This window comes from Theropithecus gelada, chromosome 8, assembly GCF_003255815.1.
Source record: "Theropithecus gelada isolate Dixy chromosome 8, Tgel_1.0, whole genome shotgun sequence".
In the NCBI taxonomy this organism is placed as follows: domain Eukaryota; kingdom Metazoa; phylum Chordata; class Mammalia; order Primates; family Cercopithecidae; genus Theropithecus; species Theropithecus gelada.
The window spans coordinates 26696894-26722086 of record NC_037676.1 but is presented as its reverse complement, the minus strand read 5'-3'; the positions used below and the strand labels follow the sequence as shown (position 1 = coordinate 26722086).

Sequence of the window (25193 nt, the reverse complement as noted above, 5' to 3'; positions counted from 1 at the left end):
GGTGAACCTCCCGTCTCTACTAAAAATAGAAAAATTGGCTGGGCGTGGTGGTGCACCGCTGTAATCCCAGCTACTTGGGAGGCTGAGGCAGGAGAATTGCTTAAGCCCAGGAGGTGGAGGTTGTAGTGAGCCGAGATCACACCATCACACTCCAGACTGGGCCACAGAGTAAGACCCTGTCTCAATAAATAAATAAATAAATAAATAAATAAAGGTTAGGATGGCCAATTTTATGCAATGTGTATTTTACCACAATTAAAATTTTTTAAAAGTTTAAACAAGAAATAGCATGAAGAAATATGTTTAAAAAATAAAACAAAGAAGAAGAAACAAATAAAAATATAAACAGTACAGGATTGTTGTGCTCCCTGGGAGAAGAGAGAGACAAAAAAGAAGGGCGTGGCCTCAGCCCCACTCTGTGCTCAGGGCGAGACCCAGGCCTTCCTCTCCCCTTACCTCCTGTCTCTGGGCGCTGCATCCTCCGTGCTCCGGCCACCGGGCCTTTCTCTGCCCCTCCGGCATGTCCAGTGTGTTTCCATACTGAGGCCTCTGAGCCTTCTGTTCCCCGTACCTGATGCTGTTTCCTCAGATTGTCACACAACCAATATTTCTTGAGCGTGTACGGTGCGCCAGGCACCCTGCTAGGCATTTTGAAGCACTCAAGTGAGCTGCCTTTTTGGAGCTGCTGTTCTAGCAGACAGTAAGCAAAACCAAGCAGGGTGAGGGGGACTGAGAGTGGCAAGGGGTGTGTAGCAATTTTATTTATTTATTTGAGATGGGGTCTCGCTCTGTCACCCAGGCTGGAGTGCAGTGGCACCATCTCGGCTCACTGCAGCCTCTGCCTCCCTGATTCAAGTGATTCTCCCACCTCAGCCTCCCAAGTAGCTGAGACTACAGGCGCCTGCTACCGCACCCCACTAATTTTTACATTTTCAGTAGAGATGGGGTTTCACTATGTTGGCCAGGCTGGTCTCAAACTCCTGACCTTCAGTGATCCTCCCACCTTGACCTCCCAAAGTGCTGGGATTGTGGGCATGAGCCACCCTGCCTGGCCTGTGGGTAGCATTTTAAAATAGAATCATTAGGCTCAGCAGCATGAAGAAGGTGACCTTTGAGAAGAGACGGGAAGCAGGCAAAGAAGTTAGTTGTGCAAACATCTGGGGGAACCACTCCAGGCAGATGGAACCGTCAACCCCAAACCATAGGGCAGGACCTGCTGTGTAACGGGCCCAGAGTTCAAGTCAACAATCAGACCTAATGAAATAATTAAAAGTGCTCAACTTCATGAGTCATCAGGAATATGCAAATTAAAACCACAGTATGGCACCTCTACAATGCACCAGAGCAGGGAAAATGGAATAAACATCACTGACACTGACGAGGACAAGGAATAAGTGTAGTTTCAGCCCCTGCTGGATATAAACTGGTATAAACCACCATGGGAGACTCTTTGGCAATGTCCACTGAAGCTGAACACAGGGCCACCCTATGCCCTAGCGATTCCATGCCCAGGAATACGCCCAAGAGAATGGCATCCATATGTTCCCCAGAAGACACGCACATGAATGTTCACAGCAGCACCATTTATAAGACTCAAAAATGGAGGCTGGGCATGGTCGCTCACACCTGTAATCCCAGCACTTTGGCAGGTGGAGGCGGGAGGATCGCTCGAGGTCAGAAGTTTGAGACCAGCCTGGGCAAGATAGCAAGACCTCATCTCTACAAAGGATTTTTTTAAATTAGCTGGGTGTGGTGGCACATGCTTGTAGCCCCAGCTACTTAGGAGGTTGAGGTGGGAGGATCTCTTGAGTCTGGGAGGTTGAGACTGCAGTGAGCTATGATTGTGCCTCTGTACTCTGACCTGGATGACAAAGCGACATCCTACCTCTAGAAAAAACAAATTGAAAAAGCTTGGTCCCTCCATTTTAAATACTGAGATGTCATTGATGAAACTACTTCAGAAGTCTATTCAGCCCTCCTCTATCAAGGCAATCACATTTTCATCACAGCTTGTTGGGGGGCGGAAATGCCTACTACAAATGCCATCTGTGATTGAATGGAAGCAAATCATTTTGGGGACAATTCTGATTTTAGTGGCAAGGAGGTATCTGAGCTAAGAGCTGCCAGAAGGACTCTCACCCACGAGAAAACTAGCCCTCCAGGTCATTCCAATACTTCACTGTCAAATCTCCCTTTGCCTGTTCCAGCAGCTTTATTCATAATAGGTAAAGATTGGAAACATCCCAAATCCCCGTCAGCAGGAGACCGATATACACGTTGCATGTGGTATGTGCTTATCATGCAATACGACTCAGTGCTTCTAACAGGGCGGGAGGTGGGAGGACAAGCGAGGACAAGCGTGGAGTCCCCACATGGCAGAAAGGCAGAGGATCAAGCAAGCCCACTCCTGCAAGCCCTTTCTACAGCATCCTGAATACATTCATGACTCAAATACCCTCACAAAGGCCCCACCTCCCAACACTGTTGCAATGGAAATTACGTTTCCAATGCCTGAATTTTGGGGGACACATTTAGTCCGTAGCACTAACTACCACATTTCTTGCTAATATACACATCCTTTTAGGGAAGATCTTTGGACATCACTTCTCTTTTTTTTTTTTTAAGACGGGGTCTTGTTCTGTCACCTAGTCTGGAGTGCAGTGATGTGATCACAGCTCACTGCAGCCTCACACTCCTGGGCTCAACTGATCCTGCCGTCTCAGCCTCCCAAGCACCTGGGACTACAGGTGTGCATCACCACGCCCAGCTATTGTTTGTATTTTTTTTTTTTTTTTTTGTAGAGACAGGGTTTTGTCCTGTTGCCCAGGCTGGTTGGACATCATATTTTGATCACATTTCTGGCAGTTTTTAAGATTACGTTCCTAGGAATGTTGGTGAATTGATGGGGGACAAAAACGTTTGTTTCCCCTTGAGAGGCAGTGGTACAGGGGAGAGGTTAAGGGCATAGAGCCTAGAGTCACACTGCCTAGGGTTGAATCCTGGCTCTGCCACTCACTGGCTACAAGACCCTGGACAAGTCACATCCTCTCTGTCTCTGTACATGAGCATAATAGCAGTACCTGCCTCACGGGGTTGTTGAATAGGTTCAATGAGCTAATATATAAGAAGCACATGGTATATGCTATAAAGTGTTTTCTTCTTCTTTTCCTTCTCCTCCTCCGCTCCCTGGTATTATTATCATAATGATACAATTATCATGTGTTCTTTCTGTAAAATGGAGTTTGATGTTGGAGCTGCTTCCCAGGCAGTCAGGCGGAGCAGTCACTGAGAATGAAGAAGGCGTTTCTGACTCAGTTGTAGGCGGGCAGCTGCAGTGACACAGTTGAGTTTTGGCAAACACTTCTCATGTACGAAGTCTGACCCTGGAGTCTTGAGGCTGAACTTTTCACCAACAAACAGGAACACATTCATGAACGTTACCTCAGAGTGCTGTCCTCTGGAGGCCATCTGCATAGCCTAACTATGCCACCCAGGCTCAGACCATTATGGGGATTTCTCTGATGTCCCTGATACTACCACCCCAATTTGAATTTAGCAGCTCCCTTCACATCTGGTTAGATCGTCTTTAAAAAGAATTTTTTTTTTTTTTTTTTTTTTAGAGATGGGGTCTCACTGTGTTGCCCAGGCTGGTCTTGAACTTGCGGGTGGGCTCAAGCAATCCTCCCACCTCAGCCTCCCAAAGTGCTGGGATCACAGGTGTGAGTCACTGCACCCGGCCTAGATCTCCTTTTTCAAACGTAAGCAATCATGCTCAGGATCAGGGTTATTCGTGCCTGGGTCCCCCTCCCAGACTGAGTTGCTATGGACAGCCAGCTAGTCTACATCCTGCATCCCGCAGCCCCTGTGCGGCGTTAACGAGCCAGAAACGCTGTTTGCTGCTGAGTTCCGTGGAACCCCCTGGGGCATTTTCCTGACTACCCTCAGTGTGGCCAATCCGTGTCCTTTGGGGACGAACGTGACTCCAGGAAAATACATAAAGTAACTCTGTGCCAAGTTTGGTGAATGAATTGAGCCATGCCAATTCTGTCCTATAAATAAGTTTACAAGACTGGTTTTCTTGCGTGGTTCATAAGCCAGGTCTAGCTGCCACTCCCCCAGAAGCCTTCCAAAAAGTATTTTGAGCAGGGCCTTTAGGCCGGGGTGGTGGAGTCCCTAGGCCAAGGCTGACCGCGCTGCTCTGGGCCCGGCGGACGTTCCAACATGGGGCTGTAATGCCACAATTGGCCGCAGGAGGGGGGCCGTATTCCAGACCCCACTGCAGAAGCCTCCGCAACTGCTCCAAGAACTTTGTTTTATACAGACTGGCGGCGAGAGCAGCTGCAGTTCGCATCTCAGGCAGTACCTAGAGGAGCTGCCGGTGCCTCCTCAGGACATCTCCTGTTCGCTACCCAGGGCCAGGCACCAAGGACAGGGAGTCCCAGGCGCACACCCCCATTCGGGGTCCCCCAGGCCCAGACCCCCACTCTGCCACAGGTTGCATCTTAACCTGGTCCTCCTGCAGAAGTGGCCCCTGTGGTCCTGCTCTGAGACTCGTCCCTGGGCGCCCCTGCAGCCGCTTTCTATGACTCCATCTGGATTTGACTGGCTGTGGGGACGCGGTCCGAGGGACGGCCTGGGTCTCAGCGTGGTGGCAGCCAGCTCTCCGGCCACCACGGCGAATGCCAGGATCTGAGGGGACAAGGCTCTACAGCCTCAGCCAGAGGCACTCAGGTGAGTCTTGGTACTAATTTTGTCCTATCATCTGGGCATGCTGTCTCAAAGGCAGCTGGAGGAGACTGGAATGAGCTGGATGGGGTTTGGGAAACTTCAGACGTAGAGCCTGAAGGTGCCTTCTCCAGGTGGGAAGGTCCCCACTAGCTGGGCCCGCAGATATCCGCTGGGCCCTCATCCAACTGCCTGGGCAGGAGAGAGTGTGAGTCTGCATTTGGGGTGCCAGAGGGAAGCTATTGCCTTGGTGACAACTCCACCTGACTCATGTCACAGCCCAAGAGCCTACTCAGGGTGCAGATGGCTCAGGTGACAGCTCCTCTCCGTGGCTTCGTGTGTGTGTGTGTGTGTGTGTGTGTGTGCGCGCGCATGTGTGTGCATGCATGTCTGTGCGTGTGCATGTGCCAGTGGTTGGATATATGTGGGGAGAAGTTATTTCTAAAACATCTGTCTCTGTCCAGCTTTGGGTTATGATTTAGCTTAACTAAGTACAGTTAGAGGAGGAAAACATTTAAAACCTACTCAGCGATTCTCTCTCTGGAGAAGGGCCACACTCATGTGATTTTTTTTCCTTGGTTTTGATGAGTTTAAAGTGAGGTAATCCAAAGAAAAGCCGTAAAGCCTGCAGAGTTCGATGCTGGTACCCAGGGAAACTGACTTGGGAGCAGCAAGTGAGGCTCGCGCTACCCAGAGGAGGAATTAACGGAGTCCTTCTGATATCCAGAGAAGGATTGAAGAGCCAGGGTCCAGATATCAGCCCTGGAGTGCATTTGCAATTGCCTTTTTCAAAGGGAGCTTCAAACATCTTTGTTTCTGGGACTGGCTAGGTAGGAGGGAGGCCTTGGGAACCTGGACACCCCCCTACCTGGCTGCCAGACAGGGTCAGAAGATGCTGGGGGTGCTTGTTCTCATCAGACTCTGCACCAGCTCCCCTGAGTGACCTTGTTCATAAAGTCATGCCACCTGCATTATCTCATGGGAGGCTCACAGTGACCCTGGGAGACCAGCATATACCAACCTTCCCATTTTATAGGTGATGCACCTGAGGCTGAATAAGGTCAGGTGATTGAGCCAAATTCCCCAAGAAACCAATAAACAGAGGAGCTAGGATAGGAGCCCTTGGGCTTCTGTGCTCCCCGGTTCCTGCAGCGAGCCAGGCCTGCAGGGCACAGATGGCCCCAGGGCACAGGGCCGCAGGGCACAGATGGCTGAGGTCTTTTCCAGCTCTAAAATGCAGAATCTAAAAGCAGATCCCTGGCCCTGAACCTGCCCTTCTAAGTGCCTTGGGTGAAATTGTCTGGAAGTAAATCATGACAGCCAAGAGGTTAGTGGAGAGGGTGTCCCCTCCCTGTTAGAGCAAGACCTCCCTCTTTGAGTTGCCAGTTGAGGTCCAGGCTCCTTGGGCCTCATCCACGGGTCACTGTGGCTTCCACATCTTGCTCATGTGCTTCAAGCTCTCAGAGCCCCGCCTCAGTCCCAGGATCCCCATCTACTGGAGTACACTGTTTGGCAGTGTGAGGTGGGATTCTCTTCTCTGCCTGATCTGGGGCCCAGAAAGGGGTCACCAAAAAAGCCTGACGTGCAATCCCCAGACAAAGCAACCCTACAGCTGAGCCAGTGCCCTGTGTGGGAAAACTGTGCCCAGGGCCTCTTCCCGCTCTGATATCCATTCCTTCTTTTGCCTCTTTGGTTTGGGGTGGCTTATCTTTAAAATGGGAGTGACGGAATGCAAATGCCATCAGCCTGCCCCCATCACAGTGCTCCTGGGAGGAGCAGTTGCCGTCAGTTTCATCTTCTAGAGCACAGACTTGGTCCAAAGACAATAAGATCCGCGATCTGAGGTTCCCAATGTCTGCTCCCTCCCCCAAGAAAGAAAAACAGCCCTCAAGAAAACCTGGGCAGACAGAACATGCGTAGGTTTCATTTCCAAGTAACAAACATGAGTAGAGTTGTCTGAGCTTTTCCAAGCCCTGTGCACTCACATCTGGCCCCGATTGGCCCCGGCCCCTCTCCCCAGCAGCTCCCCGGGGCTCCTGCTGGACCAGCTGAGGGGTGGGGAGGAGGAAGGAGACAGGCCACCCTTCAAACACATTCTGGCTAACAAGCTGTGCATTCCAGCCCCGTCCCAGGAGCTAACCAGAAAAGGAGGAAGGTGGAAATGACAGTGGGGCCTCACACCTCCACTCCCCAGGGGCAGCACCCTGTCTGGCTCTGTGTGGCCTCTGGGCAGTAGAGGCTATTGCCTTTGGCAGAGGGAGGGTTATTGTAGGCAAAAGAGACTTTAGCGTCCTGCTTCACAGCCCCTCAAGGAGCGACGCCAGAGGGAGGGGTGCCGCACAGAGTGCTCATGAAATGAGGGAGGGTGCCTTGCAGCTTAGCAGTGCTGGAGCTGCCCGGGGCCCCACCTAGAGGCCCTCCCTAGAGGCCCTCCCTGGGTGGAGACATTGGGTGGAGGGCCGGAATTGGGGCCCAATGAACTGGACACCACTGCAGCACAGGGAAGCCAGAGTGGGTGGAGTCTGGGGCAGGGAGGAGAGATCCTGGCAGAACTGCGGACCACCCCCTGTTCCATCCCTCCCATAGGCTGGAGGAGAGGCCTGCAGATACTGGGAGCCCCATAGCTGTGTGTGTGCACATGCGTGTGTGTGCCCATTGTGGGGGATGTAGAGAAGGGCTAAGAGCAGAGGCCTCCAGCCCTCCTGGGTCATTGGAAGGACATGTATACAGTGACTGGTCAGTTCTGGTCTCTTCTTAGCCCAAATGTCAGAGCTCTCTGGAGGCCAAGTTCAAGTCATGAAAACAAAGTGTTCAGCTGGGTGCAGTGGCTCACATCTGTAATCTCAGCACTTTGGGAGGCTGAGGCCAGTGGATTGCTTGAGTTCAGGAGTTCCAGACCAGCTTGGCCAACATGGTGAAACCCCATCTCTGCAAAAAATTAGCTGGACATGGTGGCATGTGTCTGTAATCCCAGCTACTCAGGAGGTTGAGTTGGGAGGAGCACTTGAGCCTGGGAGGTGGAGGTTGCAGTGAGCCAAGATTGCACCACTGCCATCCAGCCTGGGCAACAGAGTGAGACCCTGTCTCAAAAGAAAAAAAGAAAGAAAGAAAGAAAAAGAAAAAAAAAAAAAAAGGGAAAAAAAAAGGAAGAAAGAAAATATGGAATTCATGTTTTGCTCTGCTACACGGCGACCCAGCCAGCCTCCTTCCGTGATTATGTCTATTTATGAAAGTTGCCACACCTCCTTGCCCACCCTCCCTCTGAAGAGAAACTGATTGACTGATCTCTCAATCAACAGGCATTGTCCCCCCACTGCCACCTGCCAGCCCTGCATCCTCTCCTCCCAGTCTCCTCTGGGTCGAAGGGTTGAGTTTGCTCCATACTGGGCCTGGGACCCATCCTCATGGGGCTTTTATCTTCCAAAGGATTTATTATTTAAACAAAAAAAAAGCTGTTTTTTTGCTTAAATGTCCAGATAGTTAAAGAGCATCAGAGGCAAAGGTCAAGATAAACTCATGCCTGGAACCTTGATGAAAGTAGAGAATAATTTGTGAAGTCACTGAGCATTTATGTGACAAAAACAATATCAAGTAATTGATGTAAATACTTTGTAATTTGGCTTAAAAAACAGATTCTTCTCATTACACAAGGAATGCAAATGCGTCACAGAAAACCCAGAAAATCTGAAAGCAAAAAGAAATATTAAATTCCCAGAATCCCTTCCAGCCAGAGTCCTGTAATACATTTCTCACCCGGAGCCATCATAGCGTCTTACCTCCACACGCACCTTATGTGCGCATCTCTTACAAAATGGGATCGGGTTGTACACATCGTTGCGTCAACAGGCTGTTTCCTTTCAAAGAGCATAGGATTCTCCTAAGTCAATGTATATGCCCCTGGAACGTCATGGTGTAGACCCAGAGACCCAGTGAGTCAGCCTCTGGGGCCATGCAGACAGAAGCCCTCCCCTGGCCTAAAGCTGCCCAGATGCTTAGTGCCTGTGAGTCCCCGCAGAGGCTCCCTGCTCCTCGGGCCCCACCACAGTAGATGAATCCCTGCTGTGGTCCTACTGAGCCAAGCTCCTTCCAACATGCCAGCCCCATTGGATTTGGGAGCAGTCCTGGTCTGCTCAGCTTTGTTTGCAAGTGGTCTCGGTACCTGCTCTGAATGCCCCTTCGTGTCTTCCTTTCCTTCCTTCATTTCCAACACAAAACAGAAGCTCATGTCTGTCTGGCATGCCCCGGGTTTTGAGGGCTCAGAACCTGCTCGCAGGTCACATTTTGAGTCGGCAGGGTTCCCTCCTCCTGGCCCCACCCAGTGTGACCCATAGTGGCCCCAGCTCAGGATTTCAGCCTCCCTGAGAGTTGTTGAAAGGAACGGACACCTCCTACCATCAGAAAGGCCCAAGGGCCTTGGTCTTCTGAAGTCCTGAGGAAACTGGGGGTGGGGGCATCATGGTCCTAAGGACCTGGAGGATGGCACCTGGGTCCTGGTGATGAGCAGAGGGTCCCGTGTTCAGGCTTAGGGTCAGGGGTGGGTGCCTTGTTCTGTCCATTTGCTTCTGTTTCCACTTACAGTTGATTCTGTCTCTCTCCCTGCCTTCGTCTTCCCTCTCCTCCCCTCTTGCCTTCTCTGCAGCTGTTGCAGGACGTGATGGAGAACAAAGCCATGTACCTGCACACCGTCAGCGACTGTGACACCAGCTCCATCTGTGAGGATTCCTTTGATGGCAGGAGCCTGTCCAAGCTGAACTTGTGTGAGGATGGTGAGTGCAGCTGGCTCAGACTTGGGGCACAAGATCTGGCCCGGGGGTGGGGAGGGAGCCCTGCCCCCACCCAACCTTGGCATTGCCTTTGAGTGCTTGTGACCTCCTCATGTAATAGTGCATATATTGAACTTTATGCTTTAAAAGGTCTTTCCATGGGTTTTCTCATTCATTCACTTCAACAAACCTGTCAGTAAGATGAGTACTCATTTTACAGATGGACAGATTGCACGGCCCATCAGTCATAGGGTGGTCCAGCACGGAGCCTCCTGACTCCAAGGGCCATGCTTCTATTCCTGAGAGAGTGAGACTAGGGTCAGGCAAGGGCCTCTGAGCCAGTCAGTGCAGACCCTCTCAGGTGAGGAGAGGGGCCTCCCACCCACTTCCTGAAGCACTCGTGAGGGGCAAACCGCTCTCCAAGGTGCTCATTCTGCCAATGGGTGCAAGGCCCTGGTCTTGCCACAGAAAGGGCTCCCCACGCCAGTGACTCAGAAGGCCCTGCATCTCAGGGGCTGCTTATTTGCTCAAACCCTGGAGATCCGAGTGATGCAGCTTCCTTTGGAGAAGCCCAGAGCGCTTTTCCATCAGTCTGGCTTCTGTGCACCCAGTAGATGACTGATAAATTCTTGCTGCATGCAGCACATGTCAGAGAGGAGAACATTGCGCCCACATCAAAGAGAAATAAAATGAAGCTTACTGAAGAGCCTTAAAAGGACTTCTGGCCAAGGAGAGACAGGCCTTTTCCCTCTCTCGTTTCGCTCCACTCTGCCAACTGCCTCTTGAAATTACTGAAGAGTAATGACTCCACTCCTCTCTTCCTCCAACCCTGTATTCCTCCCACCAGGCACTGAGTGTAGGGAAAGAACTATGGTGGCTCAGAGAGGCAGGGAGCGGGGAGGGTCTCCGCAGGCAGAGAAGACGAGGAGATCTGGGCTTCTGACCAATGCACTTGTTCACCGCACCCTAGGATTGTCCACCATGGTGGACATGGTGGCTCATCTTCCAGAGTCCTATCAACAAACATACTCTGAGGATCCATGATGTGTCAGGCCAGGGTGAGCAGCCAGGAATGCTCCAAAGAGAAATTAAAACAGTCTCTGTCCTCAAAGGGCTTATCATCCCAGTAGAAGGGGCTGGCATGGGAACAACTGTCTAAAATATAAAGTAGGCTAAAATGTGTGTGAATAATGAAGTCAGGCGGGCAGAGGGCCTTCTGGAAAAGGGCTGGAAGACTGAATAAGATTGTCTAAGAGAAGAGGTGGGAAAGGTATTCCTAGTTGTGTGACACCAAGTTGAGTCAGGGTTTCTGTAAGGCTCACGCCACTTGGGCAGAGAAGGCCTGGGGTGCTGGCCCCATGCAGAGCTCCCATCAGTCCATCAGCAAAGGGGAAGGTGGCATCCGTACCCACTGGCACATCAGCAAAGGGGCTTGATTTGGCAAGAAAGACTGGGTACAGCACAGTGGGGTGATTGGAGAGGACCATCAGGGCCAGCCTGGGGGGCCTCAGGGGTGGGAGGGGTCAGATATCCCTGGGACCACCATACCCTCTTCCCAGTACCTCATCTTACTCTCCCTTTTTCTGAACCCCAGATTTTTTTTAAGAAAAGTTCATTTGGACCAGAAGGACTGAAAATTGACAGCAACCCTAGCCACTACGCCTTCTGGGCCCCTCTGGTGTGGGGAGCTCTGTCAGAGGGCACTTTGAGAGCCATGCTAGCCATGTCCTGTCCCAGGGTTCCCTGATGCTAGGGCCCAGGTACAGGGCAGGCAGCAGAGGTTGAGAGGTGTGGAGTCCAGGCTGACTCGCGCCTCCTGGGCGTGTGACCCTCTGTGGGCCTCAGTGTACTCGTCTGCCAAATGAGGATGCAGGGGGGTACCTCTGAGGTCCTATCTGGTTCTAAAATTCTGTGTGTAAAATCGGACCTGGCCATTGCATTAGGGATGTGGCCCTTTTCAACCCCAAGTCAGAATATGACGCTATGCTGGGCAAAGCATGGCTGTGGCTCCCACTTCAGCAGGAGTGAAAACTTGGGTGCTGACAATGTGCCCAGGAGGTCCCGTGCCTCTCCCCTCTTCGCTGCCCCAACCTTGGCAGGGAACCTCTGGTTCACTCACCTGGGGCTTCTCCCCTTAAAAGGGTGCTCCCCTGGTGTCCCCCAGCGTGCATCACTGCCCTGTCCCGCTTGGTCCATGCTCTCCTCCCCCAGGACTTTGCTCAGCTCTCACCTTCTCGAAGGCCTGAGTTTCCATCCCCCTTTCCCTGACTCTTTTTTCCTTTCTTCCATGGTCTGACTTCCTCTTGACTCAGTAGTCTCCTTATTTACATGTATCATTCATTATCTGTTCCCCATGGCAAGAATATAGGCTGGACCACAGCAGGCATCTCTATTTTGTTTATTGATGTCTCCCAAACCCACTACGCAGTAGGTGCTCACTAGGGATTTTTTGAATGAATGGAAGAATGGATGAATGGATGAATGAATGGATGAATGGATGAATGAATGGATGGATGAATGAAGGGACGGATGGATGAGTGAATGGATGGATGAATGAAGGGATGGATGGATGGATGGATGGATGGATAAATGGATGGATGGATGGATGAATAAATGGATGAATGGATGAATGGATGGATGGATGAATGAAGGGATGGATGAATTGATGGATGAATGGATGAATGAATGAATGAATGGATAGATTAATGAATGAATAAATGGACGAATGGATGGATGGATGAAGGGAGGGATACATGAATGGATGGATGGGTGAATGGATGGATGAATGAATGAATGAAGGGATGGATGGATGGATGAGTGAATGAAGGGATGGATGGATAGATGGATGGATGGATGGATGGATGAATGAATGGATAAATGAATGAATAAATGGATGAATGAATGGATGGATGGATGGGTGGATGAATGGATGAACGAATGAAGTGATGGATGAATGGATGGATGAATGAATGAATGGACAGATGAATTAATGAATGGATTGATGAATGGATGAATGGATGAAGGGATGAATGGATGGATGCATGGATGGATGGATGAATGGATGGATTAATGGATGGATAGATGAATGAATAAATGGATGAATGAATGAATGGATGGATGGATGAACAGAGGGGTTCTTGAAGTCTAAATGTGGCAAAGCATTCGCCATCTACACCTGATTGCCGAGTTCTCTGGGTCCGTCTTCATTCCTGGTTGCCAGATTGGGGGCTGGAACATGAGGAACCCAGGCAGAGTAGAGTGTTGAGATGAAGACAGGGATTTCAAAGCTTGCGGGCTTCCAATTTGATTTTTTCCCCTCTTTCCTTCATTTCAGAGAGGAAAATGATGAGCTTGACTTGGGGAAATTCAAGCCATATTTGATCTGTTTCTAAAGGGTTTTGCTGCATCTTTGATTCTCCTCTCTGCAGGAGTGAAATGGGAGAGGAAGAGTGAGGGTTGGGGCCAGGCAGGGAGGAGGGGGACGGTGGGAAGAGATGAGAAAGGAAGGGAGAGCCAGCACCCCTGAACCCAGTCAGGGCTGCCCTTGAGCCCTTATTGAGTAAATGAAGACAGTGAAGTGTGAGGCCCAGGACAAGCTCCAAGACCCTTACAGAACTTCCTCCTTCAATGGAGGGTGAGAGGTGGGAGGAGGGGAGGAGAGACGGCACTTCTTGTTGGAGGCTGGCCGTGGGGATAGTGGGATCAGCGGAGGCAAAATTGCAAAAGTACAGCCCGACATGAAGGTAAGATGCAGCCTTCCCTGGCAGTGGGACCTAATGGGCCCCAGGTCCACTCTCCCACAGGCTCCCCGGTGTTCCTGCTGGGATGTGATGAGCTGTCCCGCTCACATGGCCCATGTGCTGTGGAGTGCAGGTCTCATCTTCACTGAGACCCGTGAGGTCAGGACTATGTTTTGCTCCTCTTGGAATTCTTTTGGGACCTTGTAGGTGGCAGGTGTCCAGGAAGTCTTTATGATTGTTGGTAAATGACATGGTAAGTCCACTCAAGTCGTCAGTGGTGGAGCTGGAACCAGACTCTGAGTCTCCTTACCTGGGATGCAGGCTCCTTCCCAGGATGGGGATTTCACGGGGTAGGGCTGATGGTGCCACGGAGTGACTCCCTCACCTCTGGATTCGGAACCAGTGGGGAAATAGACAAGGAGGCACGTGGGAATCCAAGTGCAGAATCTGCCTTAAGCCTGGAAAAGCTCTGTTCACGATGTGGCTGCTGGCACCCCCAACAGACACTCACCCAGCCAGTAAGCGTGAGCGCCCCTGTCCAGATGCTAGCCTTCACCTGGTTCACCCACGCACGCCCTCCTGCCCATTCATCTGAGAAACAGGGACAAGAAATGCCAGGTTACAAACAGCTCAACCATTGGACAAGGAGGCACTGCCTGGAGGCAGAAGTGCTGAGGAGTCCCTCTTTTATGGGCTTGGGCAGGTGGTCAGCCCGGAGATGAAAGGAGCTCCCTGCAGCCACCCACCAGAGGCAAGGGCAGGAAAAGCAAGAGAGGAGGTGAGGGGACACCCGTGGGGAATGGGCTGGGAGGGGCTCGATGCCCAGGGAGCTTCCTCAGCGCAGAGGAAGGGACCCTTCCCAAGCAGAGCAGCTCCTGCAGGCGCCGTTCCACTTCTGCACAGGACCCGCTGTTTTCACTCTTTCCTTCTCGCCCCTCATCTCTCTTCACCCTCCCTGCCTTTATCCCTTCCCTTTCTTCATTTGCCAGGTGATATGGGAAGAGGAGGGACTGTTGGGTGCCTTGGTTCCTCTATCCCCTCCCTGAGCAGCCACCTTGCCCAGCTCCTCCAGCTCATCCTGTCCCTGCATCCTTCAGGGTGCCCCAGGCACGCCTTGTTCTCTGATGCCTTTGGGGCCTCCCCTCTCTGCATGCCTGGGTGGGGTCACCTCTGGAATCTACCTCCTCCCTTTAGTCTTGGTCATTGCTGTCCTCCTCGGGGCCCACTGTTGATGGAAGGCCCCGTCCTCCTCACCTCGTGGATCCTGGGCAATAGCCGAGGGTCCTCCTGAGGGGCTGGAACTGCTTGGAAGGGCCAAGCCCAAATAGGACCTGGAAGGTTCCTGAGCCAAGCTGCCTCTGGCGGCCTCTGATGGATGCTCACTCGCACCAACCTCTCAACAGAACCCCCAGACACCGGTGGTCTGGCCTCCCTTCTCCCTCCCCTCCCGCCTTCCTCTTTCCCGCCTTGGTTTCCCTGATATGCAGCCGGGGCCTCTCCAGTCTGGCGCCAGGAGGTGGAGGAGGAGGCCGAGCTGGGAGTGGGTGGGGACTGGCTGGGCCTGGTTCCTCCACAGCACTTTCTGAGGGCCAGAGAGAGGTGTTAGTGTCAGAAAAATACTGCAGTCCCAATCGCCCCCGCGGCCCCAGCCCCCTCCACTCATGGCGTCATCCGTGTCCGCAAATGGGACCTGGGGGTAATGAGTTACACATGCTCCTGGCGGCTGCCGAGTCCTGCAGCCGGGCCACTCGCTGCCCCAAGGCCCGGCCTCCCAATTCCTGTGTTCCTCCCCCATAAAATGAAATTATCCTCCTCATCTACCTTCTCATCCGTCAGATCTCCCTGGTTCACTTGGCTCAGCTGAGGGCTGCTGGGCTGCTGCCCAAAGATGGGAATGGATTTCCTGGGAGGGGCTGGCTGGGGCCTCTGGAAGAGTCACCGCTCTTTACAGGTTGCAGCATCAGGCTCTGGTGCAGGAGAGGGGGCTATGAACCCAGTTCAGAGCTACAGGCCATGCAGAGCAGAGAGCACGGCTCTGTTAGACAGGTCTGTGGTCCCCGGGGGAGCCAGTGGCCAGGCATGCTCCAGGTCTCTCTTGCCCAGTGGGCTGTCCCTCTATAAAATGGGCGTGGCTTGGTGACCTACATTGCAGTGTGTCAGGGCTGGGTGTGAACCCATAGTGCACACACTAGTTGTGTTGTCCTTGCACATGTGAACTCAGACCCAGTACAGCGGGTTCTGTTTGTCCTGCCATCCCCATGTGCAGTGCACTGTTCTTTGCTCTAACTCACTGGGGAGCCCCGGCAGGAGGTGGGTGAGGGGAGACAGGGAAGCTAGAGCACTTACTCCTCCAGCTTCTGCCCTATGGAGTCATCCAGGGCTGCTCCTGTCCCTCCACCAAAGACCACAGCTCCTTGAAAGCTGCCTTGTCTACCTGGGCTTTCCTGTTCCAGGTCTGGCAACTGCTCCTATCCCTGACCCTTTGGGCCCAACGGTGGTTACAGCCCACGAATGCTGCTCTGTCCTTGTGCGGGTCACATCCTGGCCACACCTTTGAGACATTCCTTTTATGAAACCCTGTGATGTGTCCTAATCTGAGGGAGCCTTCTGTTTCTGCCAGGGCCCCGACCCGCTAATCTTGAGTGTCCTAGTCTGCAAAGTGAGAATAAGGTTACTAACCCCACAGGCATTGTGGGAGGATGACGTGCTATAACCCGGGTAAAGCGCCTTGCACGCAGTAGCCCCTCCATCCACGTTTATTTCCCTCCTTGGTCTTTGGGAGTCCCCTGCAAAGCTTGCGGAGGTGGGGAAGAAAGAGAGGGAGAGATGAGGAGGTGGAAGGAGCTGCTGCCACCCCAGGCCTCCCAGGAAACACCCATGCCCCTTCTCAGGGACCCTGGCCTGGAGAGTGTTTTCGGGCTGATCCTGGCCTTCTGCTGAAGAAAGCAGCGTTCTGGTTACTAGTGGGATTCTCATGAGGCCTAGATACTCCAGGAAATTGAGCAAGTTCCTTTAGTCCTATTTCTCAAATATTAGAATCTATAAGAAATACTGGGTCCCAAGGGCTCCTGGTTCTATGGCGTATGTGTGTCTGTCCCTTCGTCATCCTGATTGGAGGCACTTTGCTCCCTGGGGCCCCCTGAAGTTTGCTACCAGAAGAGCCAAGGGATGTGTTTCCTTGTCTCAGGTGGAGGCTGCTGTTTCCAGGAGGCGTCAGGAAGAGGGAGGGAGGGGGCACAGAGGCACTGGGGGCTCCTTCCCACGCAGATGGGCATGGACTGGAGCCTCCCCTCCCCGTCTTCAGCCAAAGCCCCAGCCCCGGGCCACGCCATCTCCTACGTGGCATTACTCCAGGGATGGGGGCAGTGAGGAGGGTCTGAGGGGGATGCCACCGGCCTGTCCCATTAGCCTGGTACAGTCTGGAGTGGATGGGCTTGAAGGAGACCTGCAGTGAGGACAGAGCCCTGGGTGGGCAGGTGGGCTTCTGGTGATTGCTGGAGTGGAGGGGATGATGAGTGGCCAGGGCAGTTTTCCTCGTGGCATCCCCCAGTTCTCCTGCCCACAGACCTTGCTCTCATAGCTCCTGGCCTCTTGCTTCCTTGCTTGCTCATTCATTCGCTTCTTCATCTTCATCTTGCAGCAAAATATATTCAGGGACTCTGCAGGTGCTGTGTGCAGCAAGGGGCACAAAGAGGCATGAGACGGGGCCCCATGACTTCTGTAATTTACCATTGCTCTAGCTGGTCTGCCCTCCCGTCTCTCCTCCCTCCCACTGCAGACCAGCACAAGGCTAGCTCAAGTACAAGGTTACCTAAAGGTGACTCAGTGGGAAGGAAATTCAGGGTGTGGACACGTTATTGGTGCAGACCCGCACACAGCCTCACTCGGCTCTGATGCCTGAGTCTAAAGTGCTGAAGTCTAAAGTCCTTCTCTGTTGTGGGGATGGCTTTGTGCGGTGCTTAAAAAGACAGGCTCGGCTAACCCGGTGAAACCCCGTCTCTACTAAAAAATACAAAAAACTAGCCGGGCGAGGTGGCGGGCGCCTGTAGTCCCAGCTACTCGGGAGGCTGAGGCAGGAGAATGGCGTAAACCCGGGAGGCGGAGCTTGCAGTGAGCTGAGATCCGGCCACTGCAGTCCCGCCTGGGCGACAGAGCGAGACTCCGTCTCAAAAAAAAAAAAAAAAAAAAAAGACAGGCTCTGGGGCCAGGCATGGTGGCTCACGCCTGTAATCCTAGCACTTTGGGAGGCTAAGGCGGGTGGATTGCCTGAGCTCAGGAGTTTGAGACCAGCCTGGGCAACATGGTGGAACCCCGTCTCTACTAAAACACAGAAAAATTAGCCAGGCGTGGCGTGGCCGTGTGCGCCTGTAATCCCAGCTACTTGGGAGGCTGAGGTAGGAGAATTTCTTGAACCCGGGAGGCAGAGGTTGCAGTGAGCCAAGATCACGCCATTGCACTCCAGCCTGGGCGACAGAGTGTGACTCCATCTCAAAAAATAAAAAAAAAAAAAAAAAAAAAAAAAGACAGGCTCTGCAGCTGAACAGGCTGGGCTCAGACCCCATCTCTGCTGAGTGCTGGCTGGGAAAACCTGAACAAGCTCTTATCCTCAGCTTCCCCTCCTCTAAGAAATGGGAAACCCATAGCCCCTGTCTCATACGCTTTTGTAAGGGCTATGTGAGTTATTCCACATTGAGTCCTTCCAAACGGGTACATAGAGCACACCCCAAAGATGTGAGGTCCTAGTGTGAGTACCCTTGTGTCCGTTCAGTGTGTCTGCTTCTGCTCCTGGGCCTGCCCATGGGGCTCTAAGCAGTACTTCTGTTTTCTCTGTCAAATAGGAAACCTAGAGAGACGAGGAAGAGCGAGTGGGAAGTCACATCTGGGAGAGGGAGAGAGAGATGATGGGATGAGGGAAAGGCAGGAGCCCAGGGACAGCCAGCGCCCCTGGGTCTTTAGGCTCTGAGTTTAAATCAGCCCCATTGGCTTACGGGTGTGGGTTTTTTTTGTTTGTTTGCTTTTTCCATCTGTGCTCGGCTGTGTGGGTGGAGTCAGACCTGACCAGGGTTGGAGTTTCCCTGTGCAAGTGTGAGGAAGCAAGACAAGAGCGAGGAGTGGAAGTGTGTGACCTGATAACGTGGATCCTGGGGTGGAGTAGGATAAGAGGGCCAGCAAGGATAGGAGGGTGTGAGAGGGTGGAAAGGCAGTGGGATGCATGGTCTGTGGGAGGCTGGGGCACCCCAGAGTCAGAGACCTGAGGGACTGCACTAAGATGAGGGCAGGCACCGTAGCTAAGTCGGTAATCCCAGTGCTTTGGGAGGCCGATATGGGAGGATTGCTGGAGGCCAGGAGTTCAAGACCAGCTCTGAGCAACACAGAGAGATCCCTCAACCTACAAAAAATTTTAAAAATTAGCCAGATGTGGTGGTGCGTGCCTGTAGCCCTAGCTACTTGGGAGGCTGAGGCCAGAGGATCTCTTGAGCCCAGGCGGTCGAGGCTGCAGTGAGCTGTGATCACACCACTGCACTCCAGCCTGGGTGACAGAGTGAGAGCCTGTCTCAAAATAAATAAGTAAATAAATAAATAAATAAGATGAGCCATAGCATTTATAAAGTGGGACATTTGAATGTGGGATTTAGATTTCAGTGATTGGTGAAAAGCCTTTCTAGAGCAGCAGAATCCACTAGAAACGAAAGGTGAGCCACACATGCAATTTTAAAGTTCTTAGCAGCCAGCTTAAAAGGTGAAAAGATACAAGAATCTGGCCAGGCGCGGTGGCTCACACCTGTAATCCCAGCACTTTGGGAAGCTGAGGTGGGCGGATCACCTGAGGTCAGGAGTTCGAGACCAACCTGGCCAACATGGTGAAACTTTGTCTCTCCTAAAAAAAAAAAAAGGAAAACACAAGAAACTAACTGAAATACAGTAGTGCACTTTAGTGAATCCAGCATATCCAATATATTATCATTTTGACGTGTAATTGCTATAAAGTTTATTGAGGTATTTATGTATTTTTTTCTCTCGTGCTGAGTCTTCAAAATCCAGTGCGTCTTTTACAGTCAGAGTCCATCCCTGCTTGGGCCAGCCATGTTTCCAGTGCTCGAAGCGAATGGCCCAGGCTGGGGAGGCTGAAATTAGGTAAGGAGGCCACAAGGAGTGATACCTGTGATACCTGGGCATCAGGAGAGCCAGGGCAGCGACAGGGACCCCGGGAGGGGAGGAGCAGGTGGCTCTTAACGGTGAGGTGTGCTGTCAAGTCTTATGACAGTGAACACAAGTGCTGGGGGTTTTTAGGGAGGAGGGAGAGGGAAAGTTCTAGAAGGAAGCAAAGAGAAACATCTACCGCCCTGGCATATGACGGGTGTATGAGGAGAATGGGAAAAGAAAAGTCCTCATGGGAAAGGTCAGGCAGGCAGGAAGCAGGTCTCATTTAGAACAAGAAAGTAGAAGAAACGCCTACAGCAGAGACTGAGGGAATGAGAGGTTTCACGGCTGACCGGCTGGGAGTCCAGGGGCCGATGCAGGAAGGTTTCAGGAGTCAGGGAGGGAGATGGCATGAAAGGAGGATAAACACAGCTGTTTGGGGTTAACAGTGGGTGATGGGGGGCCTCGGGAGTCCTGGTTTTCTGTGGGTGCAATGGACTGAATGTGTGTGTCACCTCCAAATTCCTATGTTGAAATCCTAACCCCCAAAGTGATGGGATTAGGAGGTGGGGCCTCTGGGAGGTGATTAGGTCATGGGGGTGGAGCCCACGTGGGTGGGATAAGTGCCCTTATAAAAGGGACCCCAGCGGCTGCCTCACTCTCTTGCCGCCGTGGGAGGATACTGTGAGGGGTGGGGCGGCTGTGTAGACACCAGGTCTGCCGGTGCCTTGATCATGGACTTCCAGCCTCCAGAACTGTGAGCAGTACCTTTGTGTTTATGAGCTGCCCTGGCTGTGGTACTTTGCTGTGGCAGCCTGGACTAAGGCAGGGGGGCTTGCTAAGCCAGGACTGAGGGCTCAAGTGATCCTACTGGGTGGCCTCAGGGCAGAAACTGCTGGTGAGGCTGTGAGGTTTTGTGGGGAGGAGTTTTTTGAGGAGCACCCAAAGTCCTAGGGCACCTCATCCCCATCCTCTTTGCCCGGATCTGCTGAGCTCCCTCCTCTGCCATGGCCTGTTGTGCTTTTCGTGCATAGGTAGCAGAGCTGGAGGCTTCAGGGACACGGATGACTCAGTCCCCTACAAGTGGCAGGGGAGGCTCTCAGCATTTCTGTCTCCCAAGCCAGACACCCTTCCAACTGAATGGCGGTAGGCACTGGGAGAGTGAGACAGGTGTATTCAACTTACTTGTTTCTGCCCAGAGAAGAAACCAGTTCATCAAACCAAAGTGGACCAGGAGGTGGGCGGAAGGTTGCATTAGCATCCCAGAAAGAGGAGTGATTTAAAAATGGAACTAGCTGAGACCTGGCTTCCAACTTGCAGACATCTTAAGTGACTTACTGTCATTGACAAAAGCGCCAGGAGGGGAACTGGGAATCTTCTGAACAAGGAGCTGGGGCCACTCTATAAGGGGAGGGTCTTTTGGCCTAAAATTAGGCAGAACCCTGAGCCTGCTGCTTGCTTGAGTCTCAGTGCATTGATGCCGCTTTCCTTCTAATCTGTGTGCTGTGCATTTGGGGCGTGAATAGTGGCACCTTCCACCAGCCCCAGGAACCCCTTGTTCTTCCTGGGGGGCTCTCAGGCTCTCTCCCACATGGCTGCAGTGGTGTACCAGCTCACCTTGGCCACCCTGCCCTCCCCTCCCCCAGCTTCCTCTCTCTACCCCTCAGCCCCCACTGCAGAAGAAGACACACACCAGCATCCCTTCCCGAAAACAAGCACACACACCCTTGATTGTTCTCAAGAATTTTTATGTGGAGTAACTTGGGACATGGATAGGGGTGGAGGGAGAATAACAAACATTATGTGAAAGTGACAAGATGGACAGATCTCTGAAAGTACTAAGAGAAACCGTCCCAGACCATTGTGAAATCTGCATGGAATTAGCCCTGGCTGTCTCTCCTTCCCCTGCTCTCCCGTACTTAGAAGGCTTGGGAGCATCTGACTCTGCGGACGACCAGGCTCCTACCCCGGGTGCCCTCGCTGGGCCGTCTGCCCTGAGGACTCAGGCCTGGTATGCAGCAGGGCAGAGGTCACTGGTGTTCACTCTACCCTAGTTGGTTGTTCTGGAGAGGAAAAAAACAAGCCAAAATGTTTTTTTCTGTTCTCTTACTCAACACAGAATGCCTCACTTCAGATTACCAAAATGGATGAGGATTTCTCTCCATCAACAGCCAATTCTGAAGTGGGTTCTCCTACGGACGCCAGCTGGGTGTCCTCTGGTTCAATTCAATCTTGATACGATGCACCTGGTGGTAGCCTGCGATCCACAGGTTGAAGGCCCAGTCCCACAAGACTGCTGCCACCCTGCACCCACTTCCTTTGATTGACTGGCTATAAATTGGCGTTCCCAGGACCCCCACCTTGGGTTTGATTAATTTGCTAGAGTGGTTCCTGGAACTCGGGGAAACACTTTACTCACATTTACAGGTTTATTGAAAAGGATATTACAAAGGATGTGTAGATGAACAACAGAGGGAAGAGGTGCGCAGGGTGGGTCTGGGAGGAGGGGTGCAGACCTTCCATGCCTTCCCCAGCTGTTCTGCCCTCCAGGAACCTCTGCACGTCCAGCTCTCCAAACCCACCCCTTTTGGGTTTTTATGGAAGCTTCATTATGTAGGCATGATTGATTAAATCATTGGCTATGGATAATCAACTCAACCTTCAGCCTCTCTTTTCCTGGAGGTTGGGGGGTAAGGCTGAAGGTCCCAACTCTCTCATCCTGCCTTGGTCGTTCCAGGGGCCAGTCCCCATCCTGAGGCGATCTAGGGGGTCCCCAGACCCACTCAGCTCATGAATATACAAAAATCACTCTTATGACTCTGGAAATCCCAAGAGCTTTAGAAGAATTTTTTTTTTTTTTTTTTTTTTGCGCCAGGATTCAGGGTGATGACTAGGATGATATAGACTTCACAACATCACGGTTGTTGAGGACCCTCCCAGGCTCCAGGGACACTTGTCTCCCTGGGTCCGCTGTGACTTCGGGCAGGACTCGGGGGGGTGGCTCTCGGTGGCAGTGCCCCTGCTTCATACTTTCCTTCCCTGTCTTATGGAGTCCCCATGAAAGCCAGAGAGTGGTGGCAGCTTCAAAGACAGGTTATTTGTGGCTGCCTGTTACAGTGAGCAATGTGAGTGATGAGTAACCATCATGAAGTCAGACTTGGGTGGGTTTCACGAAGCTCCTTGGATGAGCTGAGCTCTGAGGTTCCTCCCAGCAATAAAACCCTATCTCCACCTGCTGTTTATGAGCTGTGGGACCAAAGACAAGAAGAAGAAACTGTTTGCTGCTGTTAAAACTCAAGTAGGTAACAATGGAATCATTGCCCTCTGTTTTTTTTTTTTATGTTTAGAGCCAGTTTCTTTGGAAATAAACACTCATTTTGATCAGATCCAATGTGTGAGTTTCTTTTAAAATGGGAGAGGAGAAATAAATTTGGATAACTCCAAAATGCTCTAAAATTATGACTAAGAAACTGAAATATCAGTTTTTCAAGGAAAGGATATTTTGATGAAGGGAACTGCCGGAATACTTGCTCATGGTCTCACAGTTAATGCATGACAGAGGCAGGCTTTGCATTGACCTCCACAGAGCCCCAAACACATGCTGTTCCCCCAAAGCGCTGTGAGAGATGCTACCTGCTTAATATAGGGAAAGGGGGCTCTAGAGGTTCAAGGTTCTCTCCACAATGTAGCCTGACATTGGGGACCCTCTCCCTGCTCATCCTCAGCTCAGTGTGCCAAGGTTGCGTTGTTTTTATATAAACTTCTCTGTTCTTTAATCTCCACTGCCAAACATCTCCCTACCCCCAGGATGCAGTGTTTTAGCAAAAACTCTTTGGGGTATTCTTGCTCCCAGTTTTAGGAGGAACTCTTCACAATGTTTACCTCTAGGAATAATACAGTCATTTGATACAACCCCGTTTTCAACGTGTCCTATTGAAAAGAAATCAAGGAAGTTTTTTCTCCCCAAAAGTCAAGCTCTTAGTAAGACTTTTCATTTGCTTGCCAAGAATGTGTCTTCACCTTTGCTTTTGATATGACAAATGCCTTGCTGCAGAGCTGCGGCCTCCATGCCACGGATTTGTGATTTCACCACTAAATCAGAGAGTGAGCATCTGGGGCAGGCTCAGGCCTTGGTATGACTAAGAAGCTCCACGTGTGATTTCGACTCTCAGCCAGAAGTAAAGTAGCAATTCCGTTCCGGTGATTACCTTCTACAGTTTACCTGCATGGGCACAAAGAAGCAATCAGAGGCCCTGGGTATGCAAAGAAAGCCCAACTTTTAATTAATTAGTGTATTTATTTGAGACGGAGCCTCACTCTGTCGCCCAGGCTGGAGTGCAGTGGTGCGATCTTGGCTCACTGCAACCTCCGCCTCCTTGGTTCAGGTGATTTTCCTGCCTCAGCCTCCCGGGTAGCTGGGATTACAGGCCTGCACCACCAAGCCTGGCTAATTTTTGTATTTTTAGTAGAGATGGGGTTTCGTCATGTTGGCCAGGCTGGTCTCAAACTCCTGACCTCAAGTGATCTGCCCACCTCAACCTCCCAAAGTGCTGGGATTACAGGCATGAGCCCTGCACCTGGCCCCAGCTTTTATTTTTTCAGACCAAAAGTTTGCTCCAAAAATGTGTTTTTCTAGCCAATTAGAATTTATCAATTATTTGCATATGACAAATGTAAGAGACAGTCTTTGCCACAAAAATAACTCTTGTTTACATGTGTTTGCTTTGCTCTTCACTGGCTGACGGGGAGACACACCTTGCCTCAAAGAACCTTAGAGACTAGTGGGATCACCAGAGAGGTAAAGAGGTAATGGATGATAATGAGGATGGAGTGAAAGATGCATGCAAGGTTCTGACATGGTTCTTTCAGTGGTACTTAATTCTTAACATACTACCTTCTAGAATTTTTTTCTCTTTTTGGAGTCAGGGTCTTGCTCTGCCACCCAGGCTGGAGTGCAGTGGTGACATCATAGCTCATTACAACCTTGAATTCCTGGGCTCAAGTGATCCTCCCACCTTAGTCTCTTGAGTAGCTGGGATACAGGCACAAACCACGATCCCTGGCTAATTAAAAATTTGTAGAGATAGAGTCTCATTAATCCGCCCAGGCTGGTTTTAAATTCCTGAGCTCAAGCAATCCTCCCACCTCAGCCTCCTGAAGCGCTGGGATTAAGTCATGAGCCACTGTGCCTGGCCTGGACCATTTTAAAACTTGAACATCTAAAATTTGGTTTTGCTTCTCTATAAATGAAATTTCCTTGGTGTGTATCAACTTCTTGTAACATGTCACTGAACTGTGACTTAGTTACTTTCATTAAAGTCAGTGTTTCCTAGGATGTGGCAACATACAGCATAGTGGTGTTCAAGATGCCTTTGATACACAGGTATGAATCTGTTATTTTAATAGGTGTCTTTTTTTTTTTTTTTGAGACAGTCTCACTTGGTCACTCAGGCTGGAGTATAGTGGCAGGATCTTGGCTCACTGCAGCCTCTGCCTCCCAGGTTCCAATGATTCTCCTGCTTTGGCCTCCTGGGTAGCTGGGGTTACAGGTGCCTGCCACCATGCCTGGCTAATTTTTGTATTTTTAGTAGAGATGGGGTTTCACCATGTTGGACAGGCTGGTTTCGAACTCCTGGCCTCAGGTCATCCACCTGCCTCGGCCTCCCAAAGTGCTAGAATTACAGGCATGAGCCACCGGGCCCAGCCAGGTATCTATTTTAATTTATAATAGGAAGCTACTAATTTTCCACTTATGGTGATAAAGTTTCCTTCCAAAGAAATTTAAGTTTAAATGTATTTAAGTCGAGTGATGTTAAGAAAGTAA

General features: G+C 51.4%; 1 protein-coding gene across 1 annotated transcript in view; it reads left to right on the top strand.

Annotated features, from left to right (window-relative positions):
- Positions 1-3817: 3817 nt before the first annotated feature.
- The window catches only part of SCARA5 (scavenger receptor class A member 5), a 124587-nt gene continuing 103211 nt past the window's right edge, over positions 3818-25193 (top strand). Inside the window, exons 1-2 of the mRNA XM_025394908.1 lie at positions 3818-4731; positions 9365-9491. Coding sequence (XP_025250693.1) covers positions 9380-9491 — 112 coding nt within the window. The 5' untranslated portion in view covers positions 3818-4731; positions 9365-9379. The remainder of the gene's footprint in view (positions 4732-9364; positions 9492-25193) is intronic.